Below are 24,546 nucleotides of genomic sequence, written 5' to 3'. Positions count from 1 at the left end.
TGTGGTCTACCAGGTTTTGCATGGTTGTTAGAAGTCCAATTTTTTCTATACTTTTTTCATAATTTTTGGAATCTAGTTTTGGAAACTCCCCCCACCCACTTATTTTTTGTAATTATTATCTAATCTATGTAGGTGGATTATGTTATATCCAGTCTCTTAAGAAATATCTCCTGAAAAATGAATAACTTGTACTTAATACCATTAATACCATGGTTATTTTAATAAATGAAGGTTGATATCTGACTCACTGTGAAAACCAAGTGAATCCACAAAGGAAAAAAAAAAATCACAAAAATGACAAGACAAGGAGAACCACATATTCTTTTAATAGCAAAGTGCTCTTGTAAGACATTCCATGATTTGTTAAGTTATGAAACAACTAAAGAATTTTTTTCCATTAAAGAAGTTCCATGTATAGAACAGTAATAGAAAGTGTGGCTTTTGTGTCAGTAACTGCCTAGTTTTTATATATATGCTACACAGGAAACGAAAGGTCTTTAATGAAGACAGAAACTTCAGCAGAGTACCTCCAGCATCATTACACTGAGCAAGATTTTGAAATATCTTCACTGCAGTTGACTGAATCTCTTTTAAATGAATCACAAAAATACACTTGCTTTGCCTTTTTGTTCCATTTTATCCTTTTCCAGCTAAGGTAAATAATCGCCACATTAGCAAAGGCAAGGATGCCTGAGATTATTAGGAACAGAGGAATATTATTCACACTTGGCCAGGTCTTCTCACCTGTGACTGTTTTACTCTGCTGCGGAGGTTTGGAACATCCTGGATGCAAAGAAAAAGCAAATAAAACAGAAAAGCATATCAGCTCTGCGAGTTCCACACACAAAAGTATGGATTTACACAAATTTGTGCATCGACAGACTCAAAATAACCCAGTTATTCACATGTGAATTATCTTAATGGTTAGTAAAGTTTTATTAATGGGCAAGTTAAGGGAAATTACATGCAAAAACCTGCACTGAAACCTACAAATTCCCTATTAAATGAGGTTATCCATGCTTGATCTGAAATGCTCCATTCTAGAAAATCTTGGAGTCAAAATTGTTCACAGCAGTGGGGATAGTAACCAGACATGTAAAGAGTTTAAAGCCCCTACTTATGTAAACGCTTACAGAAGGTGTTGCCTTATGCTTGGGACACTGATTTATAATAGTTTCAAGATCCGGTTTTGGTCTAAAACATATTTGAAAATATTGCAGCTGCCTCCACTTCCTGTGTTGCAGAGGAGGCTTTGGAGGCATGGTATGCAAAGGTGCACCGTGCTCTATCTTCCCCTCCACACCCCCCCACAGTGTTGGGGTGTGGGTTTTGTTAAAGAGTGTTAGTTGTCTGTCATGGAGTGAAATTACATGGCTAGAACCTATTCTAGTTGTATTTTAGTGGCCTGTTCTGCCTTGTTCAATAAGACCAAAATATGGCGTTCTCTGGATCTTCCTTCGCACAACACCACAAAATATTTATGGTGGATAGGTACATGCAGGGTGTTGTAAGGCAAAATTGTACCCAAAGAAAACTTTTTTCCAGCTTTATCTGTACTTTACCATTGCCAATATTATATATAAAAGATCAAAAGACACATGTAGGTTCACTGGTCATCTTGGATATTTCACATTAAACCACTCTGAATTAATCTGTTTACACTTCAATGACTGAATTATGTAGAAGTTTTGAAAAATTTGTGAAGTTCTCCTTTATCTAAACAGAAGAAGCATGTTTATGCTACAAGCTACCCACATGGACATTATATTCTCAACTACTTTGAAACGCTAGTATGTTTATAAACTGCCATCATTGTGCCTTTTCCTTTACTGTACATGGACAAAAGAAACGTTGCATTTGCCAGTGGACACAAGACCACTGTCTTTATGTTTAACAAGAATTAGCCGCACAGACACAGGCAGGGATCACCAAAATTTGATCCACCAAAAATTTGATCCAGACAATGAGGTAAACTCACCAAACTGATAGAACTCAAAGTCTCCATCCTGGATGTAATGCCCCAGTGGAGGCCACAGAGTGCAGCGGTAATGCCCACAGTCCTTCTCACTGAACTCTGGGAGCACCAGAGAATAATCATCTCCTACTTCATAGGACTGATTAGCAAATTTATAGAGGACTGTCTCGTGGGTATGTAAGTCTTTGATCACAAGACCAATTAATCCATCAGATTCCTCTTTCACCTGTAAACAATACAATAAAGTACAACAATCAGTGGAATCAAAGCTATTAAAACAGTTCATATTCCTCCCTCAGTGATGAAGACTCTGGCTAGACGATATTTCTGGGTGTACCTAAAATCCTTCTGACAAAATTTTAGAGCTGTGTTATTCTCTCATTAAAATAAACCAGTGTTTAAAACAGGCTTTGTCCTAACATACTTAACAAATGCTAAAGTAAAACCAACACTCAAAATCATTCAGCTCGTAAACCTAATTATCTATCATTTTAACCCGATTCGAGCTAGATTAGTTTCATCTGGGAGGTGCTGTAATTTGAGTGATCACAGATGGGATCCATGAATAAAATCTGCAACATCTGTAGTTTTTGCAAGTCTGCTAAGCAATAATTCCAGAGCAAGGTACCTCCTATAATCAGGGGTGGACTGTACTTAAGTAAGTTGGGATGCTGTGTAAAACATTGATATGCAAATCATGTAAATGCTTATTTTTAAAGGAAAATACTACAAAGACAACATATCAAATGTTGAAACTGAGAAATTGTATTGTTTTTTGAAAAATATATGGCCATTTTGAATTCAGCACCCAGCCTTTTAATATGGAGCAACAATATATACATGCTTTGGCAATGGTGTTGTAATACATGCAGAATGTGGTTTGACACTGTCTTGCTAAAATAAGCAAGGCTTTCCCTGAAAAAGATGTCGTCTGGATGGCAGCGTATGTTGCCAAAGCATGTATATATCTTTCAGCATGAATAGGTGCCTTTACAGATGTGCATGTCACCCATGCCATGTGCACTAATGCACCCCTATACCATCATGAAGACCGTTCATGATTTCCAAAAAGAATTTCAAATGTTTATTCGTCGGGCCACAGGACACTTTTCCACTTCCCCTCAATCCATTTTAAATGAGCTCAATGTTATTATGTACTGTAGATGATGAAATCCTCAAATTCTTTGCTATTTTACATTACGAAAGTGCAACAATTCAAGAATAACCTATTTGATTGTGCAGTCCTTCACAGAATGGTGAACCTCTCCTCATCTCAATGGTGAAGACTCTGCCTCTCTGAGATGCTCTTTTTATACCCAATCATGTTACTGACCTGTTGCCTATTAACCACCAGGTGTTTTTTTTTAGCATTACACAACTTTACCAGCCTTTTGTTGTTCTGTCCCAACTTTTTTGGAATGTGTTACTTGCATCAAATTCAAAATAGGCATTTATTTTTCAAAAAACAATAAAATCTCAATTTCAACATTTGACATGTTGCCCTTGCATTATTTTCAATTAGATATAGGGTTTAATGATTTGCACGATTGCATTTTCTTTATTTACATTTTGCACATTGTCAAATTGTACTCCAGTACATTTGAAAGACAAATATTGCACTTTTGAGTCCACTACATTTCTGTGATGGTTCTCGTTATTACTTACTTTGAATCATAGCTTTAAAGTCAGCAGACAAATTATAAAACGCGAACGCCATACTGCGTTTGTCACAGGAGACAAATCAATCACAGTGAACTACTCCTACACTGTCAGTCAAGGTCAAAGTACATGCTGCATTTTTGAATGGTTGTGATTATGGCGTGTTGACATTAAAATGAAAATACTTAAGTATTCTTAAAACCAAGTACTCCAGTACTTTTAACTTAAGTAAAATTTGACTGCACAACTCTCACCTGTAGTGGAGTAATATTTGACCAGGAGTATCAATACTTTAACTCAAGTAAAGGAGCTGTGTACTTTCTCCACCTCTACCTATAACTGATCAAACTTGGAGCTCCATCAGTAGTAGTAGTTTTCCTTCACCTGTTTTTGGCAATGAGGCTAACCACTAACATGGAGCGCTTAGTAAAGTTTTTTTTTTTCCTTCTCAAATTCAAAACAGGACTATCATGATCTAAAACATTTTTGGTGATGGGCTAATTTGAACAGAGAATGAAAATGAAATATCTGAAGGTGCCTTTTACAAGGCAGAGCAATTTCTGTCCTGCCTCTTGAGTGCTATTAAATGAGCACACTTTACTAATGTTAGCCTAATGCTATTCAATCTGATATGTTCTTCTTTGTTGTTTGTTTGGATCCATTTAATTCTAATCTTAACCCTAAAGTGATGTGGGCTGTGGCAGTTTGATCGGGACTTTCTGGGGTAATCTGGGGAAATTACACAGACTTTATCCCACACAATTAGTCCAGCCAGTCAGCTCCCTTACAAATGACATTACAGGAAGTCCTCTGGTAATGGGCTCTACTGATCCAGCACCTAAACCTAGCTCGTTGTGAAACACTGTTCCATTATTGTGGCTGGGACATCCTGTCTAAGCGTCCAATAAGCTTCTTCTTTTAATCTCAGATATGATTATTTTAATTCTAAACTATAGAAGACAACGCACAGACGTCTCCTAATGCTCCACAGGGCGGGGCTGTTCACATCAAAACAGGAACCAGAATGTTCTTGTACAAACAGCCTATATACTGCACTCTGCTGGTAGGCACTGGTCTACATGTACTGAAAGGCCCGTATTATAACCCCATAAACTGTTTAATAAACAAACCTTGTACCAGCTGATTTTCCGGTACTGCAGACCGGGTTCAACGTTTGCTTGGCACGGTATTCGTTTGACGGGCTTCTCATGATGTACCGATACGCTCAGACCAAGCAGACTGGACACTGAGGGAAACAATTCATAAACACTATTTGCAGTTTCGGTTATATAAGACGTTTATGAGTGGACATCAACACATTCTCAATATTCTGACCCTATTTGTGCTTAAACACAGTACACGGTTATATACGGCTACCAACATGTTCTCTGTGTTCTAGATACACAGTGTTCCTGGTTGGAGATCTTTCGCTTTTGTTGTTTACATTCAAGCTGTCTCAGCAGGGAAATCCCCTCCTGCACCAAAGCTAACCGTTCTTGCCTAAATTTACATGTTATTGTTACGGTTGCATAGTAATGATGCATCCCGTCAACTTACGTAAAGCGATGCCCAGTCGTTGCATATTCAGTTTTTTTGGTCTTGCTTTTTTTCTGCAGTTCGTCCTGTTTTGCACCAGCCCGAGCACCTCGAAACCAAGCCTGCGTCAGGATACTGCATTCTCATTGGCCGGTGCTCATAAAGCAGCTGACAACAATGATTACCAGAGGCAAAGTAAGACTCTGACCGGCCAACCGTGTAGAAAATAACCGGTGAATACCCAAACTGGAATCGCAACAGCTTAAAGAGGAAATCCAACGATGTTCCAGAAGTTCTGAATAATTATGACGTTAAGGTGTAAACAAAGCGTTTCAGTGTAGTTTGATGTGAAGTGCGCCTTTCTAGAAAAAACATACCGAGTCAGACTTGTTAGCAATGGAGATGATAGGAACCAGACGTCTGAAGTGTTCAATACCTCTGGTAGCTCTCAAATGAACATTTTAAATAAAGCTCTAAAATGCCTCCAATAACTCTCAAAGAAAGCTATTACACAAAACAGTTTTGAATGTGAGACCCAAGACTGTTTTATCGTAGTTTTAAGGTTTTGGCTACCTGCAGGACTTTGTAAGGCAAAATAAGACAACAAGCCAAGGCAAGTTTATTTATAAAGCACATTTCAGAGGTAAAGGCCATTCAAAGTGTATAAAGAGCACAAGAATTAGAGACAGTGCTTTGTGCTTAGATTAAAATGAAAAGATGTCAAAATTAACAAACAGAGCAAAAGAAACTGAAAAATAAGCAGTAACCAAGAAAAAGAAAAGAAAGTACCAAAAGAAAACATAGGTTTAGATTTTATCATTCTCAATATTACAAGTAAAAACTAAGAAGACGTGTATGTTCACTGGTTGTTCTACACAGTAAAATCAATAAATTAATTATTTTGTGTTTACATGTATGAGTGATGTTCTCTCCAATTCCTGCTGTCTGTATTTGTTGGATTTTCTCATTTGTTTCTCATTGGTGAGGCTACTAGTTCACGCTGAGCTAGAAGATGATGCGAGCTGGGTCAGTGTAATGCAGTAACATCCCACTTGAATGTCATTTAGTAATATATTTTGGGTGAACCATAGCATTGGTTTGTATACTCTTTCCACATTGTGTGAATTCTTGCTGCTTTCACACAAAACTCAAGGACAGTGTTTTTGTTTTCATACACACTACGCCTGTAAAGGTCTAGAGAAAGCATTCACTTCACATGCTTTCAATTTTACTGTGTGTGTGTGTGTGAGTGTGTGGTGGAATCCCCAGTTTTCACACTTTGTCAAAGTGAAATGTACAAGTATGTAAACACAGCTTTGTCAAAGTGAAATGTACAAGTATGTAAACACAGCTTTGTCAAAGTGAAATGTACAAGTAGGTAAATTGGTATTTCCTACTTTCCAACAGTTTGTACATCAGGTCAGGCATGGGTCAGTCTACACACATTTTTACACCAAAATCAGGTTAAGTCACTTAAATGTGATTTTTCCGTGTATGAATTGTTTAAGGTCAAATCCGTTCATGCTAATCTTTTATAAATGAGGCTCCTGGTCTTCATTAAGGTCGTGCAGACTTTTCATTGTTTAGGGCATAGTATGGCTCATTGCAAACTATTTAATTTTAAATGTGCTGCGGTCAGCTATTTTAGGCAATTTGTTACACTGGACTGGTTTAGACTACGCATCTCTGCTCTGTGTTAATAGGAAAGAAGAAGACAATCTTATGGCAAAAAAAGGGTCACATTGCTCTCAGTCAAGAGGAAGAACAGTCAAAGGAAAAACTGCATCAGCTGAGGAGCACTGGACACAAAACATGATGTCAACTATAGAAGGAAGCATTCAAGGCAGCTTATTAGAACAAGGGTGCAGCAGATATTGGAGTCTATTTGTCAGAGGCTGGAGCAAAATCTATCAGCAGGCCATTTCATTCAGACATGCTACACAAAGTAATGTGTAGTTGTCCACATCCTCTCTACATTTATTCACATTTTCTACTTATTTTAATAGATGGACGCCACAGCGGACAACAATACCATTATGAAATAGTTGTGGTATAACAGGGTGCTATAGCTGGAGGCAAGCTAACATGAAAGTGTGTCTGTTAAAACACAGGAGACAGATGGGTCATTCTACAGAAATGTCCATTTTTGTGTCCCTAGCATTTATAGATATATTACACTTAAAAACATGTTAGGGTTACATTTTTTTTTTTACATTTTCAAATAAAAATAAAGTTATTTTAACAATTACACCTTCAGCCATCAATTTAGCAATATCGGTTTTTAAATCAATTATCTAGAATTCCAAGCACCATAGAAATGCACGTCCTCACAGTAACGTGTAAAGAATAAGTGCCATATTTTGAAGGAAAAAAAAAAATCTGCAATTTTAACTACAATAAATCTATACATGACCATGGTATATATATATATATATATATATATATTAAATGAAAAAACAAATGCCAAATAAATAACTATTATAAAATATCTAATGAAAGTTGTAACCAGGAGTCATGTCACTGATGCTACTGCGTAACAAAAAAATATTTAAAACACCACACACACTGATGACATCACTTGACTTCCTTTTACCTATTTTCTGAGGATCTATGAAAAAAAGCACACTGTAAGTCCCCTGTGTCTTTTCAGATATCAGAAATTCTCATTTAGCTCATGATTTCATATGAAGCTTTTAGTTGACGTCACTGATGTGACCTTTATTCTTAGGTAATTGTGAAAAAACAGAATACAAATGAATTAAATTACATATTTTAGTGGATATTCCATGATTGACAACATGTGGTTTGATGCTCTGTAGCCATTTTGTAAAATGTATTTTTCATCAAAAATGTCACTGGGGTTACGGTCACTGGTGTTACCTTTCTTATGTGTAACACCAATGAGGATTGGTAACACCAGCAACCTATGGAGAGATAGAAAAGTGAACGTTTCTGTAGAATGACCCAGATACAGGTAGTTGCTCCGCATTGAACTTGTTGACATTAAATAAGCAGATTCACTTAGAGCAGAGCAACGAAGGCTAACGAGGCTATGTGTGAGGTTGAGGATGATTATTATCTGCAAAAACAATACATAAAAAAGAAGTGAGAACACGATTCACCGACAAGGAAATACACAGAATGGAAGAGAACTGAGTACACAACTAATGATAGCAATAACACAGATATAGCAACAATAAACAAAAAAGACAGATTGACAATGTTAAACCAATTACTTACAGTGAAAGCGTTAATTATTGTAAAGAAACAAACTTGCATATTTACGCACCCGAGAGGCACAACGGTCTAAACCATCCTCGGTCCACATGGAACTGCACAAAAATGGCTGGCTGTGACCTTTTACACCATTAGCCACACCTTTTCCTGTGGCAAAGGTTCATGGTCTTTGTAGTTTGTGCTTGCTCTCACAGGAAGTTTCCAACAACTTTCTCCTCATATTAAAAGAAGCCTATGGAGACTTTTAGTTTTAAAATAAGCTACTGGTTTGATTGCTATTTCACAGACAATGGCAATGTGTAATGACAGGTGCAATACAACTGAAAGTTTGCAAGGCAAATTTATTTAAGCAGCATGTGTCCTACATAAAGGCAATTCAACATGCTTCACATAAATGAAAGCAAACAGAACATCAGATGAAATTAAGTCTATAAAACTTTTTTGAGCACCCTAAGTGAAGAAGATAAGGTACTAATCAGTCCATGGGATAACAGTGCTAGCATTTAACCTCCTGGAGTGTTGATTAAACCTCGGATGACAGTTATTAGGGGTGGGAATCTTTAGGCACCTCGCGATTCGATCCAATTACGATTCAGAGGCTGCGATGCGATTATAAAACGATTATCGATGCATCTCGATGCATCTTTTTTTTCTATACATCCTTTCTATTTTCTTACTGTCTGGGGACTTGGAAGTTTTAAAACAAAGTATTTGTAATGATCCATAATGCATTTACATCCGATATCTTTTATTAATAAAACAAATGGAAGTGATGTGGCGGGGACGACGCAGCGCAGTTGGTTTCCTGGTACGTTAAATCTGCAACGAGAGACTGTCAAACACTAACTAAAAGATGCGAAGCTGCGAAGATGAAGTCGCTTCTCTAATTTTCCCGTTCCACCTTAAGTGGTGCCGCTTTTACATTCGGTGCCTCAGTCAGAATTTAAGGTGGAACCGGAAAGTTCAGCAAGAAGCTGGCGAATGAGAAGCGACTTCAGCCTCGTAAAACAGCGGAAAGCTGAGAGACATTTTACAAGAAACTATTCAATTTTTGAGGAAAAGTTTTGTGGCGGAGTTGGAAGAAAAGCGGCTATAGCTAAAGCTTAAAGCAGAGCAGAGTAAATCTGTGTTTTCGTTTATATTTTTTAGCCTAAACTAGCACATTATCACATACTGGACATAAATGTTGTGGCTCCCAGCGTGGTTTGATTTTTGTTGAAAGGACAGAATGTCTCTTCTTATCATTTGTGTTGTGACTCCTGACCTAACCTGGTTTTAATGCAGAGGGAGCCCGTCGGATTTCTCGCTCATCCGGTTGTGTTTTTGTTATGTGCCGCCGCAGACTGTCCGGGCGCCACATTTACCCACTTCCAAGTTCCGCCCTTTGCGTTCCGTCAACATTACGTTATAAATTAAATATTTAGAAAATCGATTTTTGACATTTATGAATCGATTCAGAATCGTCCACGTCTGCATCGCGATGCATCTAAGAATCGATTTTTTCCCGCACTCCTAACAGTTATACTAGTGTTTTTTTCAGTCCCTTAATAAATGCAGGTTTCCTGTTTTTGAGAGGTAATATATTATTCTATTTTGTGTTATCAGAACTTGTATTATGCAAAAAAATATAGGTTTTATTATATGTTTTATGTTTTGCTAATAGCTTTGAAATTCTACGTTTGAAGTTTTTATATGAATATTTCTATGGAAATCTATGATGTGACCAGTAAGGCCTTAAATGTCCCTTCTGTATTTGAATAGAATTTACTGGAACCTGCAACATCTACCTTAGGGCCTGTCAGAGGAACTTATAAATGAAATTTTGAACTCTGTGTATTTTGTTTCACCCTCGATATGTTCCCTGAAAGTAACCTCTGCAGTTTTCAAGACCCCTAGAAATGGAAAAAAAAACAAACAAACAAACTGACTAACATACAATAAGAATTAAACTGCGCAGAGTCTATCAGGAGGCGCCATGCTTGAGACAGGAGAGACATTTCCTCTAAATAGCTTAATAAGGTGCTGATATGTTGCTCGTGCCTCGCTGTGTTTGGCTGTGGGTTAGTCATTGCGGTGTTCGTGTTTGCCATGAGGGGGAGGTGTATGGCTGTCTCTGCCGTTGTGTCCGCCATTTCAGCGCTGCTGAGAAGTGGTTTTCCCTTGTGGTCTGCTCAACAAAAGAGCCTGAAAGCGCAGTGTTTTCCGTTTTTTTGTACACTGAAGCCATAGTACGATTGCATTGACAGATTGTGTGCATATGAAGTACAATGCTTAAAACACAACCCTATGCTGCATACTGCTAAGAGGCTATCCTTATCCAGTAATATATAGCTTTTGAATGATATCATATCATGACACAGTGCCTTATGGGAAATCCACCATTTTAGAAGATTTAGTCAGTTTAGTTGAATGAATCTTTCTTTCCTACTTACTTTCCTTGATTTTGCCAAACCTGTCAACTCACTAAATACATTGGCAAAGCTGACTAGCACTAATTAATTAGGCATCCGTCTCTCCAAGAGACATATGACAACTAAAACCCCTCCCAGTACAACCAAAACTCGTCCCCATGCAGTATGTCACTGTGCATGTGATGGGGGACACACATGATTGGGGAACGAACGAGACAAAATGCTTAATAGCAATATGGACAGAAACTAAGGTGCAAAACAAACTGCAGAGATAGAGGCGGAATGGATAAACACTTGGTAATTGGTTGCTGCATAACAAGCAAATTTGCATATTTCCACCCTCACAGCAAACAGTTTTTAGTCTGAGTAGCCTGAGGCACATTTGACCAGTAGGTGTAAATGCATGTGGCTAAAATCTTATCAGCATACAAACCTGATACTAGTCACATAAAGTGACCAGGTGTAAACAGGGTATTCCTGTTTTCCAGCTAAAAGGTATGAAGGGAAGTAAAATGTGAATTGAGCAGGCTAGTAACATTAGCTGAGGTAAAAGACGATTTGCATTCTAATTTTATTTTAAAGACTTTAGACTTCCTTCTCAGTGTAAACTAGGCTGGCAGTGTTCCCTAAACTAGAGTGATATACCAATAACTGTATGAAATATGCCAGTAATCAAGTAAAATATGGCAGTAACTGAGAGAAATATGTCAAAACTCAGTGGCTGAGCATATTTCACATTCAATAAAACTAGTTTTATGCATATTTTGTTGTTTGGCATCCCTGTTTAACATCTTCTTCTCATCTGATTCACTTTTAAGCAGGACAAGCCTGAAGAACCACAGAAACAACAATCTCTTCAAGCTCTATTTGAAGCATTTAAAGAACAAACCCTGCCAATATGGCAGAAGAATTTTGCTCAAGTTTTGTTTACTGTTAAAGATTTCCTGTACAACTGGAACATATATAAAGTAATAATCTGCTACCTGAAAATCTATTACAAGCTTCCTGTTTCCTTGCATAAGTTGGAACTGTGTAGCATTAAATCATTAGCTTAATGCTAATGTAACAGGGGAGAAGCTCTTGTGGCGCTAGTAGAAATTTGCACTGTTGTAGCGCTGGACACTAAGCACTGTAATACAATGCTATATTTGACTGACATGTTTATGATTATATGATTGAAAAATGAAAAAGTTTAAGAAATGACTGATATATTTTGCAGAGTTGTCACACAGAGTTAAAAATTAGGAGCATTTGACAAATACAATTTCTGTGTGTATGCAGATGTTATGAAGAGCAAATAATTGCATATACAATGATGTAAAATACAGAGAGAACAGAACAGGCAGGTGCACATTAGCAAACTCAGATCTTCCTGTTGCGTGAACTGCAGTCGCTCTGCTGTGAATATGTACGGTTTGTGTGTTTTTGCTTTCTACCACCATCTCCACTTCCTCTTATCTTCTGGCATACCTAAACATGAAAGTGTCAGATCAGCAAGGTGCATATGGCCAAAAAAAAACCCCAAAAAAACACTTACATAGACAAAAAGGCAGGGGTGCTATAGGTTACACGTTTCCTTTTGCAGTTTCATATGTCAACACTTTTCAACACTCAACTTGTTGTTCCTATTATTGCTGAACATGTTAAAGGGAAATGACTTCTGCAATGTTTTGGCAATAGGGCCTATGACATTCATTTGATTTAGTCCAACTCAATACATTACAGTAAAACAATTACATATATATATATATATATATATATAATGAATAATTTTATATACAGTACATAAAACTTATATAAATATATAAGATTGTTATAATGAAGTTGGTGGAAAAAGTTGTTGAAAGTTGTTCTTCAGTTCTCAGTCTGTTTTTCTATGCACACACACCTTTGTCACTTAGCAACTCAGTTTTTTTTCTGTATCCAGTATTGTGCAAAAGTCAGAGACCACCCTTCATTTATTTAATATTTAGTCAAAATGGCTATTAAAGACCCAGGGAAGCTGAATATGTGTTTTCTTTTGAAGTAGGTTAATCTGGGAGGCTGGAAGTTTTGGACTAAGGGCTGTCAATCACGCATGCTCATCAGTAATGCTGTAGTCAAGACCGCAAGAGCAGAATATGAGTCAAGGCCGAGCCCGGAATACATCCAACCTGGATACATCGAGTCAGAGTCAAGACCAAGGCTTTCAGCAGTCAAGTCCGAGTCAAGACTGAGAACTGGAATGGCCAAGACAGAGATAAAACCAAGACCAGATTAAGATTTTTCATTGAATCATATATGGTCTAAAACATTATAAATTATTATTATATTATAGTCTTGGTCAAACCTTGCATTTTGACTGGAAGCAATGATAAGGTTATACTCTTTCACTTTCTTCTCCAAAACTTATTCGGAATCGCCACCTAAAGTCAAATTAACATAAATTACCTCTATTTTTATCATTACATGAAAACAGTAATAATAGCATTCCAATCTGCCCTCAGGGGATGTTTGAACTTTGAAACCAATGAACATCAGCAAACAGGTAATACTCAGTTAAGCCTTCCTGGAAATAGTAAATGAGACCCTCAAAAAACAGAAATTCATTTACACCTCTGTAACATTGGTTTCCAACCTGTGGGCTGCGGCCCCCAGTGGGTCGTGGTGGTACTGCAGTTTTTATGCAAAAATTAATTACAATACAAACACTGAAACAAAGGTCATTTTAAACATGACAAATGTTGTTGTTTATCTGCAAAAATAATACAGCAGTGAATATGTAGCACTGGGCTTCACCTGCGTGAGAACTGAAAACAAGTAACTACAGCTTGGTGCTGTTTGCTCAGGTGTCCTTTCAAATGAAGCTATGATTGGAGAATAAACAGCAGCTTTCCTCTCCACAGTCTGACATCCAGCACTCAGCAGCTGCTAAATCAACCTTCTCATTAGGTGAGTCAAAAAAAGATGATCTGATTACTTAAATCTGCCGAAACTTTTGTGGTCATCTGTGTGGGCCGTCAGTTGCAACAGTTTGGGAACCCCTGATACTATAGGAAGGACTGTTTTATTCTGTTTATTCTGGGTTTGCTGAAATTCAGTAATAATTCAGTTTTCAGGTAGAGGCATCACATTCTTTCCGAGTCCACCTTACCCCGAGACAAGACCATGTCCAAATGTTTTTAAGACCGAGACGAGACTGAGTGCCAGTTTAACACTACTCTTCAGAATATTTAAACCATGCTTGGTGCACTTTTGCAATTTTGGTATCATAGAAACATTTTTAATAATTTGAACCACATTCTCTCAGACCTTACATACAAGTTTATCCAGTTTTCGGGAGAAAATTCTGAAGAGATTAGATAAAGAGATAAGATGCTCAAAGCTGGAGTTCAAATATTGTTAAACGTGAAACTCCTAACAACTGTGCTAGACATGGTAGACCACCAAAACTGTTCCCTTCACATAAACAGCACTTAAAGCTTTCATCTTTGAGACAGAAGAGAAAATCAAGCTTCACTCTTACTTCAGAAAAAAACTAATGTCGCTGTTCATTCTTCTACTGTGAGAAGGCAACTCATCATTTATTTCATCATTTTCCTGCTACACTTGTGTTTGTGTGATTACTTTTATTATTATTTCATCTTTGTTTTTAAAACTTTCATGAAGAGTTTTGGGTTTCAATATATGTATGAAAGGTGTTATATGATAAAAAAATGTTGTTATTATTATTATTATCGAACGTGTTTTGGATTACTTGGACATCCCTGCAACCCTAAAAGACATCTCTGCAGATTTCTTTGGAAAACTGAAAGTAAGTCTTACGAAAAGAGGGGAAGCCACAATAAAGGCAAAGGCTGAACACATGAAATATTGAGTGAAAAAAAACCTTTATTTAGTTATTGATGCTTCCGTTTCATTGTCTGTTAAATAAAGGATTTCCCTCTTTTTCTGGTGCTAAAAAATTGTACTCAATGGCTGTTTTGACTGGACAATAAATAAATAAAGGGTAGTCTCTGCCACTGGCACAGTTTTGCACACACACACATTTGTCACTTAGCACCTATACGTACACCCACTAATGCTGGTGTCATGGTAAAGGGTGTGAACAATAACATGGTATAAACAGAGCAGGCACAGCAGTATTGCCGGGGTTTTTACATATGCCAGTATCACTGCTAAGTAGGGCACCATCCGAAAAATCCAAACTAAAATAGGTCAGAAACTAATAATAAACTGACCACAGAGCCACAGAAACTGACCACAGATGAAGTGAGCGGCTAGGCTGTACTTACAAGAATAGTTATGAAGCAAATGCCGACTTTAACCAGACAGAGAAGAATAAACGGCAGCACGGCCCAGAGAGCAGGAATTTCCACCACTTCAAAAAGGCACTGGTTTGGTGTGGTGGGCCAGGTTGGATGCACAGTCGCACACTCTGAAAAACAGAGAATGTGATTATTATTTCTAATATGTTAACATTACAGGTCAATCCAGAAACCTGTAATGTCTATGCATGTACAGTCATGGAGGCAGAATAAATATGAAATAAACCTAATACATAATAATAAACAAGAGCAATACCACTTAATTAATTAAATTGCATTGTTCAGCTGCTTGACTGGATTTGGTGCATTAACTCAGGGATTAGATCTGGGACACAATAATGGAGAGCTCACATACCTGACACATTGAGTGAGACATACGATTCTGCGTCTTTCTCACCAATATCTGCAGCCAAGAAACACTGGTATTGTCCAGAGTCATTGGGCTGCACTTGCTGCAACACCAGGGCCTCGCGTACTCCCAGAGATGCAGGAGAGGACTTGTTATAAAATGTCACCTCATTGTTCTTCCTTTTAATGATGGCAATGTTCTGCCTATACCAGACAATGTACCGATACTTGTTTTGTTGTTCCCTTACTGCACAGGGCAGTGTAACATCATCATTGCAGCTTGCCCGGACAGAGTCGCCACACTCCACTATCCCAGAGTGCAAAGCAAGCACCATAAGCCATGCTAAAATATAACAACAAAACAGACATTTAATACACAGGAGAGATGATGAAGCCCTTGAAGAGGGATTTCCATAGATTATTTAAAACTTGAGAGATGCCAAGGAATAACCACTTTTGGTTCCCTAAAGAACAATGTTTGAAAAAAAAAGATTTGTGAGTGTGAAGGACCTTTTAAAGGCTTAAAGAACCATCACATAATACAAAGGTGCTTTACCAGTTTAGATGTTCTAACTTGAACCTTTCCATTATGTGGAGGTTCTTTCAACTTTAAACAGGTTTTTCACACTCATACATTTCAATTAGAAAGAAAAAAAAACATACACTGAAAGTTTTTTTTAGAGAACCAAAAATGTTTCTTCTATGGCATAATGCAAAGAACTCCTTCTGGAACTTTTTACGCATTTTAAAGAATTATCTGCATAAACATTAAGATGTAAACAAGGTCATTCAGAGATGCTTGATGTGACATGATGAAGGTGAAGTTAGCTTCTCATTCTCTCCCCTTTCTGCCTTTTATGATGCAGCAGTTATGTTCAGACGGTTGGACGGGTGCTATAACTGCATTTGCAATTGCTGCAATATTTAAGGTGGAACAGAAATTAGAATAAGAAGCTAACATCAGACTCCAGAGATTAGAGTATCAAATTCAGCATGACTGTGTGAATCTGGCTGCAATATTATCCAACCTGGTACTGGCTGACACAACAATTTCTTACATTTGTTTAAACCTGTCAGTTTGTTATCACATGCCCGTTTTTGGAATCGAAGTGCCAGTTGCGGTTAAAAGATGTAACTGGGACATTTAAAGGAACATTTGTCTCTTATAGTATGTAATTTTCTACCCATTCAAAGCTGAAAACAAATGGTAAACAACGTTGTCGTCATCGGTTTTCTGTGAATTTGGCATTACAAAACTCTTCTACAATAAAAGCTGGCATGTGAGTTGTGAAAATGGCAAAGCAAATGTCTAACAGTAAAAGTAAGACATAAATGGACCATAACCATGTTTCATGTCCTTTGTGGCAATATGCTTTTACCCACAATAATTAATTTTAGGTTTTGAAGTTTGTTGTGTTGTTTGTCCTGATCATTGTGCATCTCAACCCTCTGATTATAACTTAATTTTATCATCTTATCTGATGAAGGTTCTGCAGTGTTTGTTGTGTTTATGTGATTTCAGCTTTCTGGTTGATTGCTATTGTTTAGTATCACCATGGAAGTTTTAGAATACTACTGAATACTTTAGAAATCACACTGATGACATCACTTGACTTCCTTTTACTTATTTTCTGAGGATCCATGAAAAAAGCACATGGTAAGTCCACTGTGCCTTTTCAGTTATCAGAAATTTTCTCGTTTAGCTCATGATTTTATATGAAGCTTTTAGTTGACGTCACTGATGTGGCACACTTTATTCTTGGACAACTGTGAAAAAATAGAATACAAATGGATTAAATTACATATTTTAGTGGATATTCCATGATTGATGACATGTGGTTTGATGCTCTGTGGCAGCCATTCTGTAAAATGCATTTTTCATCAAAATGTCTCTGGTGTTACCTTTCTCATATGTAACACCAAAGAGGATTGGTAACACCAGTGACACCTATGGAAAGATAGAAAAGTGGATGCAGAGTGTTCTGTAGAATGGCCTGTAGATTGGCCCATCTACGAAGTTCACTTCCCCACTTTATGTCGAGTTTGGGGTGGGCTGGCCTGCATGATGACTCCCAGGGTTCTTTTCAAAGAATTTTCAGAGCCTGATGAAATGGGTTTAAATATGTGTTTAATACTTTATATAAATATTCTAATGTCTTCAACTGTTGCGTACACCAAGCTGCAGCGGCCTCATTTGTAAAGGACTTCATTAGAATCCATTGTGTGCACTGCCTTTTTAAATATGGCAGAGTCTATATACACATTGCTGCTGATTGGGTAACACCTCTGACACACCCATCAAATGAGAGACAAGGTACCTCAAAGCCCTTTGCACACCGTTTCGCACCAATTCGACAAAATATGTTGATCAACCCAGTAACCGTAGCAAAACCGTGCACTATGTTTTGAGATTGGGCATGCCCCTAGTTCCTATCACCACCACTATAAAAAAATAGGAATCATCTTCTCTACAATGAGCCATTTCATATCAAACCACTCAGAATGACTTTGTTCACTTATAATCTTAGCAACTGAATTATGTGAAAATTTACAAAATCCTGTGAACTTTTCCTTTAACTTTCACTTATTAAATACTACCAAAAAGACAAAAAGACAACAGCAACCCTAAATGACACACACCACTGCACATACTTTAGTTCAGTGTTTTTTATCCCTGGTCCAGGAGGCCCTGCCCTAGTGTTTTTCCTGCTTCAGCACACCTGATCAAACTAATCAGCTTATTCACTTCTTCATTAGTTGAAGTGAGTGATATTCCAGAAGTGAAACACTAAATTGTGCAGAGCAGGGGGCCTCAGGTCAGGAGCCCCTCCTGTAGGTGTTAGTAACTAACTTTCAATATGTATAAACAAAGAAAGCAGAAGGTGAGTTTAAAAAAAGCACTAACTGAATGACTGACCACAACTTCTTTTCAGTTCTACATGAGCTGCTGCATTTCACTGAAATCAGGTTGTGTTTCACAGAAACTGCATGAGCCATTATTACGAAACCTTTCTGTGTACATTCTTAAAGGGGAATTCTAGCATATTTTTTTTTGTTCTAGAGAAACCTATTCACAGTTCTTCACAGTCAGGGATGAGAACGATGCTTTGAAAAGGTAGTGATGGCTGAATACTGAACACACTGTCCTAAATGGATTCAATAACAAATTCAGTTACAATGCATAAAAAGTATTGTATTCAAGATACAATTAGAATACATTTAGAATGCATATTGATTAGCACATAGGCACTTTATTTAATCCACACTGTTCCTTGCTGTTGATTGATTTCTTCATGTGATTCTTTTGTTGATATGTTTCATGAAAAATGTACCTATTTAAACAAAGTTATAAACTTCAAACATTATTTTGGCTCTCATCACCTGCTTCAGTCCACTGCTGCTCTGATAATCAGACTGCCTTCTCCTAAACTTAGCAAACAATTCACCATATCCCAATAACAATATCTTACAATTTTGACTATAATATGGGTAGCTATGGTTTGCCTTTTATGGCATGTATGTAACTTGTCATGAAACACATGCATGAGTCCCGTATAACACAGATGCTAAGATTATCACTTGTGAACACAGCCACTACTGAGGAGACTGTTCAGTTCAAACATCCCTCAAGGGAGTTTACTAAGACTGAGATGAATGAGTGTTACATCATTTTGATTTATCAGTCTACTCAGGCCTTAGGAGGAACTTCAGTCTTTGTAAGGAAGTTGTTCTTCTTTCAAGTATGTCTTTTTGTACGCTGATCTTAAAATGGCTAATATATAACCATTGATGGTGTTTATTTTAAAGATGGTATATATGAAAAGTTTGTTTGAAAAAAGATAAACAACATCCTTTAAAAAAACAAGCTGACTGTTGTGAGTTATTCTTAACACATAGCACATTCGGAACTCTACATAGGTTTTATCACAAAATCTGTTATTGTCCGTTGCCAAGGCATTGGAAGTTCATGTTTTACAGCAGAAACAGTCAAACAGCAGTTTTATTCTCGAGCAGAACCTGATGAATTCGGGTCAGGTGATGCAACACTGCTGCAAACTGTTTAAGGCAGAATATCAAATAGCTCCCTTTTCCCTACATAGGTTGAGTTATTTTTAATTAATGAAAACAATGCAACTGCAGTTTACAATGGTGGTATTTGGAATTAGATGTCCCAATGTGTACAACACAAATACAGCATTTTTATTTGTTATCCAATATGAACAGCGAACCTTCACATGCCTGAATATCATAAAATAATGTCTCAGGCATCAGGCAACTTACATTTGTATGCAAAGTTTTTGGCACCCTTGGCCAAATGACATATTTTGTCAATTTTTCGAAGAGAACTGATTTTTGAACAGAATTGATTTTTGAAGAGAATTAATTTTTGAAGAGAAAAAGAATTAAGTACAATCTGTACTTAATGCTAATTTTTTTGAGTATTTAAAAAAAATCACAGCTTTTTCTGCAAATGTAAGTACTCATTGACTTCATTTTTGATAACTTTAAGAAACCGTACCGTGCGCTAACATGTGCACATCTGTCCAGTTGTGAAGTCTCAGGACGTATTTAACTTGCTAGGTACTCACTGACCAATTAGGACTAGTTAGGCAGGCCAAGAATTGTCATTAGGAATTGTCAGCTGATGACAATTCCAGAACATAATACAATTCTCTGACTCTTCAAACCTTTGAACATGAAGGCCAAGAAAACTCAGATAGTACTGCTTATATGCTGGCCAGCAAGGTAAAGCAAAACTCCCACAGCAAAGGACCTGCAGAAAGGTTAAGCTGACACTTAACCTTAACCAGTGATGCTCACACTAGCATCAAATGCATGGAAGAGTCATCAGAAGGAAACCATAATTCTGTCATTCTCAAAAGTCAACCTCTGAAGTGTGACAACTAGAAAAGCCAGAGCCATTTTACAAACACGTGCTGTGGGCTGATGAAGTAAAAATGAAACTTTTGGGCCATGATCACCAAAAGTATAAGGTAAAAGGAGAAGCATTTGAAGAAAAGAACACCTTGCTAACTGTTAAGTATGGGACAGATCTATTACACTTCGGGGTTGTGTGGCAGCCAGTGTCACAAACAATTTATTGAGTAGATGGTGGAATAGATTCCACTAAATATCCAAAAATTCTGGAAGCAAATGTGACACAATCAAGAAAGTGAAACTGAAAAGAGGCTGGCTTCTGAACAGGACAATGATCCAAAACATACCTTAAAATCCACCATGAACTACTTCAGAAAATGCAAGCTGAAGCTTTTGGAATTGTCCACATGGTCCCTGACTTGAACATCATTGAAAAGAGGGTAGATCTTAAACATGCTGTGCACGCAAGACAGTCCAAGAATATCACATAAATGAAAACGCTCTGCAAGGAAGAGTGGGTGAAAATTCCTAAAAAAAAAGGATACAAAGACTCCTAGCTGGCTACAAAAAGTGTTTCTTCGTTTCGGTTTATATTATGTTTTCTTGGTTTTCTCAGTCTGAGATGTGGTGGCTGTTTCATTTGTAGATTGCCCAGCCTCAGAATCTTTCTTTTTGAAATACCCTGTTTGTAACCACTAATTCATACTGAAGGAATTACATACGAACAAAAAGAGAAATGTTTTTCTTTGGCTTGCACTGAAAATGTAAACAAATATGTTCTATTTTTGCAAATAATTAGTTATATTTAAAATAAAATTTGGTTAAATGTCTACTTATTGTTAAACAAAATTGCAGGGAACAAACAAGAGGCCATGGCCACCAAACAGTACTACCGCAGCCCACAGGTTGAAAACCACTGCTCTAGACTCAAACAATTGAAAGAACAAAGAACTTTTGAAAGACGGATGGAAACCCCCCTAAAAAATAAAGGTACCAAAAGGGGTCTTTGGAGCGATGCCAAACAGGCTTACTTTTTAAGTACCTTTCAGTGGGTGGTTCTTCGAATGATAGTTTTTGTAAATGAGACGCACGATTGTGAAGAACTTTTTATAAAGATTAAAAGACTTCCAAAAATGTGAGGTATCTATATTATTTAGGTTTTCAAATAACTGCTCATACAACCCAAAAACTTTAGGCACTTTTAGTTTTAGAAGTGCACTTCATGAAATTATTCCTCATTATCAGAGCCAGAGCACTTACAAACATTTTCAAAACTTTTCTATGTGATGTGATTATGTTAGACCCATAAACCTATGAACAAACGGTTACTAGAACAATCTTAGAAGAAATACTCCACTTACTGCCGGCAGCTAAATTGACAGTTTTGTACAAAAAGAATCATCTACTGAGGTGATTATGTCTGGGTTAAAAGGCCCACTGTCAACATTACCTTTTAAAAATAATAGAAAAGAAGTAATTGCTACATCAAATGTTTTTAATAAGGATTTGAATAAGACTTTTTCAAGATAACTGTGAAGTTGCTCTTTGGATCTTCATTTTGGGGACATTTGACCACTGACCACTATTGACCACTACCACTTTGTTTATATGCGTTTTTAAAGAAAAAAATAAAACAGTGTTGATCAGTACATTATTGAGTTTGTTAGACCAGTGAACACCCTGGTCAGTATCCATCCTACAGAGAACACACTTCTTTCATTTTAATGCACAATTACTGTTTAATTGGGAAAAATATGTTTCAAATATATTAAACTCAGCCAATAAATACAAATTGTAAATTGTAATATGAAATTAACTTATTTTCACTTCAACAAAAAGTCATTTGACCGGGATGCCCAAACTTTTGCATGTGCCTGTCTGTGAACATATATATGCATAGTGAGTGTGCACACAATGAATTCTTGCAAAATATTGAATATAAATTAAATACTGAAATAGTGGTTACAGGTTTATTGTGGTAGCTCCTGTTGTTTAATGATAGTTTTGTTTTGAACAAATTCCCCAAAAGTAGAAGGGAACTTGCATATTTCAGTATTGCTTCCTTAGAATCTCATCCTTCCTTATTTTTTCATAAACTAATAAATTACAGGCAGACTAGTTTGTCATTCTGTGAATGGAGCCTGGAGCCTGAGTTGTGAAGAAATTCCCGATTTGACCGCACAGTCTAGCTATATATGAACAGTCCCCCTCTTGTTTCTGGAAAAGTTCAACTTTACAGTATTAGTACAACCTAAGACAGGAGTTCCTCCTTGAACATGGTTTTCTGTTGATGTTAGATATGTCAGTACTAAATAAATATGTTACATAATAGAAAAAATAACATGATTAGCACAATTACATTTTTCTGTACATGGTAAGACTTTTACTGTACACAATAAGTGTACACTAAAAGTCACTGCTTACCAGACGAAATACTGCTGTTCAGCTGTTAACTTACCCCAAAATCCTTCATGCATCTTGAGATTTTCTCATATGCGAGATGTCCCGAGGTGACCTTTCTTTGTGATAGCAAAAAAAAGGGTAGATTAGAAGAAGGAAACTACATTTTGTTCATATATTCACTGTCATTTTAGCACCCATAGACAATTTGGTGGTGTTAAATAATGTGAGTGGGTTGTTTTACTGAAAGCCAATATGTACTGAAGGACCTCCCATATTAAAACACCAAAAAAAATGTATTCCCTTGGCCCCCCAACAGGCCCCTCTAGTGGCCAAATGCACCAGATTTAGGTTTAATTGTTTAAACCTAGAAGTTCTTCAGTCTCAGTACTGGAAGTCCAAACTCCCCTGCTTTAACAGAAAGCAATCGTGCAAAATAGACAGTGCAAATGTGCAATAATAGGCATAAATATAACTTACCTACGAAATATATAAAAATATGAACAATAAATACACAATTACAAATATATCTATGAATATTATATTCATATGAACACAATATATATGGTAGGTTACGTACTGTTAGAGTAAGCAGTTATATTCAATATACAGTGAACAGTCTGTTGTGTGGAAATGCTAAGGGTAATACATAATAAATAAATATATTGTGTGCAACATACAAGTAGGAGTATTATATATATTATATAGATCACCTGTTTCAGGTGTGCTGGAGCAAAGAAAACCACTTACCGTGCAGCACTGATAAGTTTCCTAAACTTATAATGAAAAGCACTGCTGTAAATCGCTGTTCCTGCCAACAACAACCCACAACAAAAGTCAGACTGTATAATCGACAGCAACAACTACAAACACTTGAATAACTTCCTTTGTTGTAAGTTTCGTCCTACGAGCACAATTGTGCAACAGTATGCATTATGCATCAGATTATGATCTATAGCTAAAAAAGGAAACACAGAATGCATTCTCTTTACTCAGAGGCCACTTGTCCAAACACAAAATGAGATTTAACACGCTATTGAACTAGGCAGTAAGCATTTATTAGCACAAGCTTTTATATGTAATATCATTAGAATAAATACAAATGAAGAGTTCCATTCCAAATGATGTATATTTATTTGTGATCATTTTAGAAATAATGTATTTTTGAAAAGAGAACCAGCTAAAGTATCATGGAAAATCCATTTTTATTTCTCTAATAAAGGTGGTATAGATCATTTCTTGTATATGGAACGTGCACTTATATATGTATATAACTGAAAATACAAAGTCATATGCAAAGGTTGAGCCCCAGGTCACCCTGGTTAAATTACTAATTTTTTAAGTTAAAATAAGTTCACATCCTCTATAGTGAACACATTTCTGTGCATTTCATTTTAACGCACAATTACTGTTTAATCGGGAAAAATATGTTTAAAATATGTCAGCAAATAAATAGAAGTATGAAATACTTATTTTCACCTTGAACAGCTAATATTTCATTAAAAATAGCACAAAGACAACATATCAAATGTTTTTTTTTGTTTGTCCCAACTTTTTTGGAACATGTTGTTGGCATCAAATTGAAAATGGGCATATATTTTTCAAAAAAGAACAAAATTTCTCAGTTTCAATATTTGATATGTTGTCCTTGTAGTATTTTCCTTTAAAAATATGGTTTACATGATTTGCATATCATCGCATTCTATTTTTATTTACATTCTGCACAGCATCCCAACTTTCTTTTTTGGAAATGGGGTTGTATATATATATATATATATGTATATATTACAGAGAA

The 24,546-nt window shown here is 36.6% G+C and overlaps 2 protein-coding genes across 2 annotated transcripts; both read right to left on the bottom strand.

Moving 5' to 3' along the window:
• Nucleotides 1-307: 307 nt before the first annotated feature.
• Nucleotides 308-5,370, bottom strand: LOC118813427. Its single transcript, XM_036578755.1, has 4 exons — nt 5,192-5,370; nt 4,765-4,880; nt 1,979-2,201; nt 308-783 (listed from the first exon to the last, which is right to left on the bottom strand). Exons 1-4 carry the CDS (start codon nt 5,214-5,216, stop codon nt 539-541), a joined length of 609 nt encoding a protein of 202 aa, XP_036434648.1. The 5' UTR covers nt 5,217-5,370; the 3' UTR covers nt 308-538.
• A 6,232-nt stretch (nt 5,371-11,602) lies between these two features.
• Nucleotides 11,603-23,691, bottom strand: LOC118813428. Its single transcript, XM_036578756.1, has 5 exons — nt 23,502-23,691; nt 22,810-22,870; nt 15,481-15,816; nt 15,093-15,235; nt 11,603-12,288 (listed from the first exon to the last, which is right to left on the bottom strand). The coding sequence occupies exons 2-5, from the start codon at nt 22,826-22,828 to the stop codon at nt 12,181-12,183; spliced, it is 606 nt and encodes a 201-aa protein (XP_036434649.1). The 5' UTR covers nt 22,829-22,870; nt 23,502-23,691; the 3' UTR covers nt 11,603-12,180.
• Nucleotides 23,692-24,546: the final 855 nt, after the last annotated feature.

This window comes from Colossoma macropomum, unplaced genomic scaffold (assembly GCF_904425465.1).
Source record: "Colossoma macropomum unplaced genomic scaffold, Colossoma_macropomum, whole genome shotgun sequence".
Classification (NCBI taxonomy): domain Eukaryota; kingdom Metazoa; phylum Chordata; class Actinopteri; order Characiformes; family Serrasalmidae; genus Colossoma; species Colossoma macropomum.
This window is presented reverse-complemented; position numbering and strand designations above follow the sequence as displayed.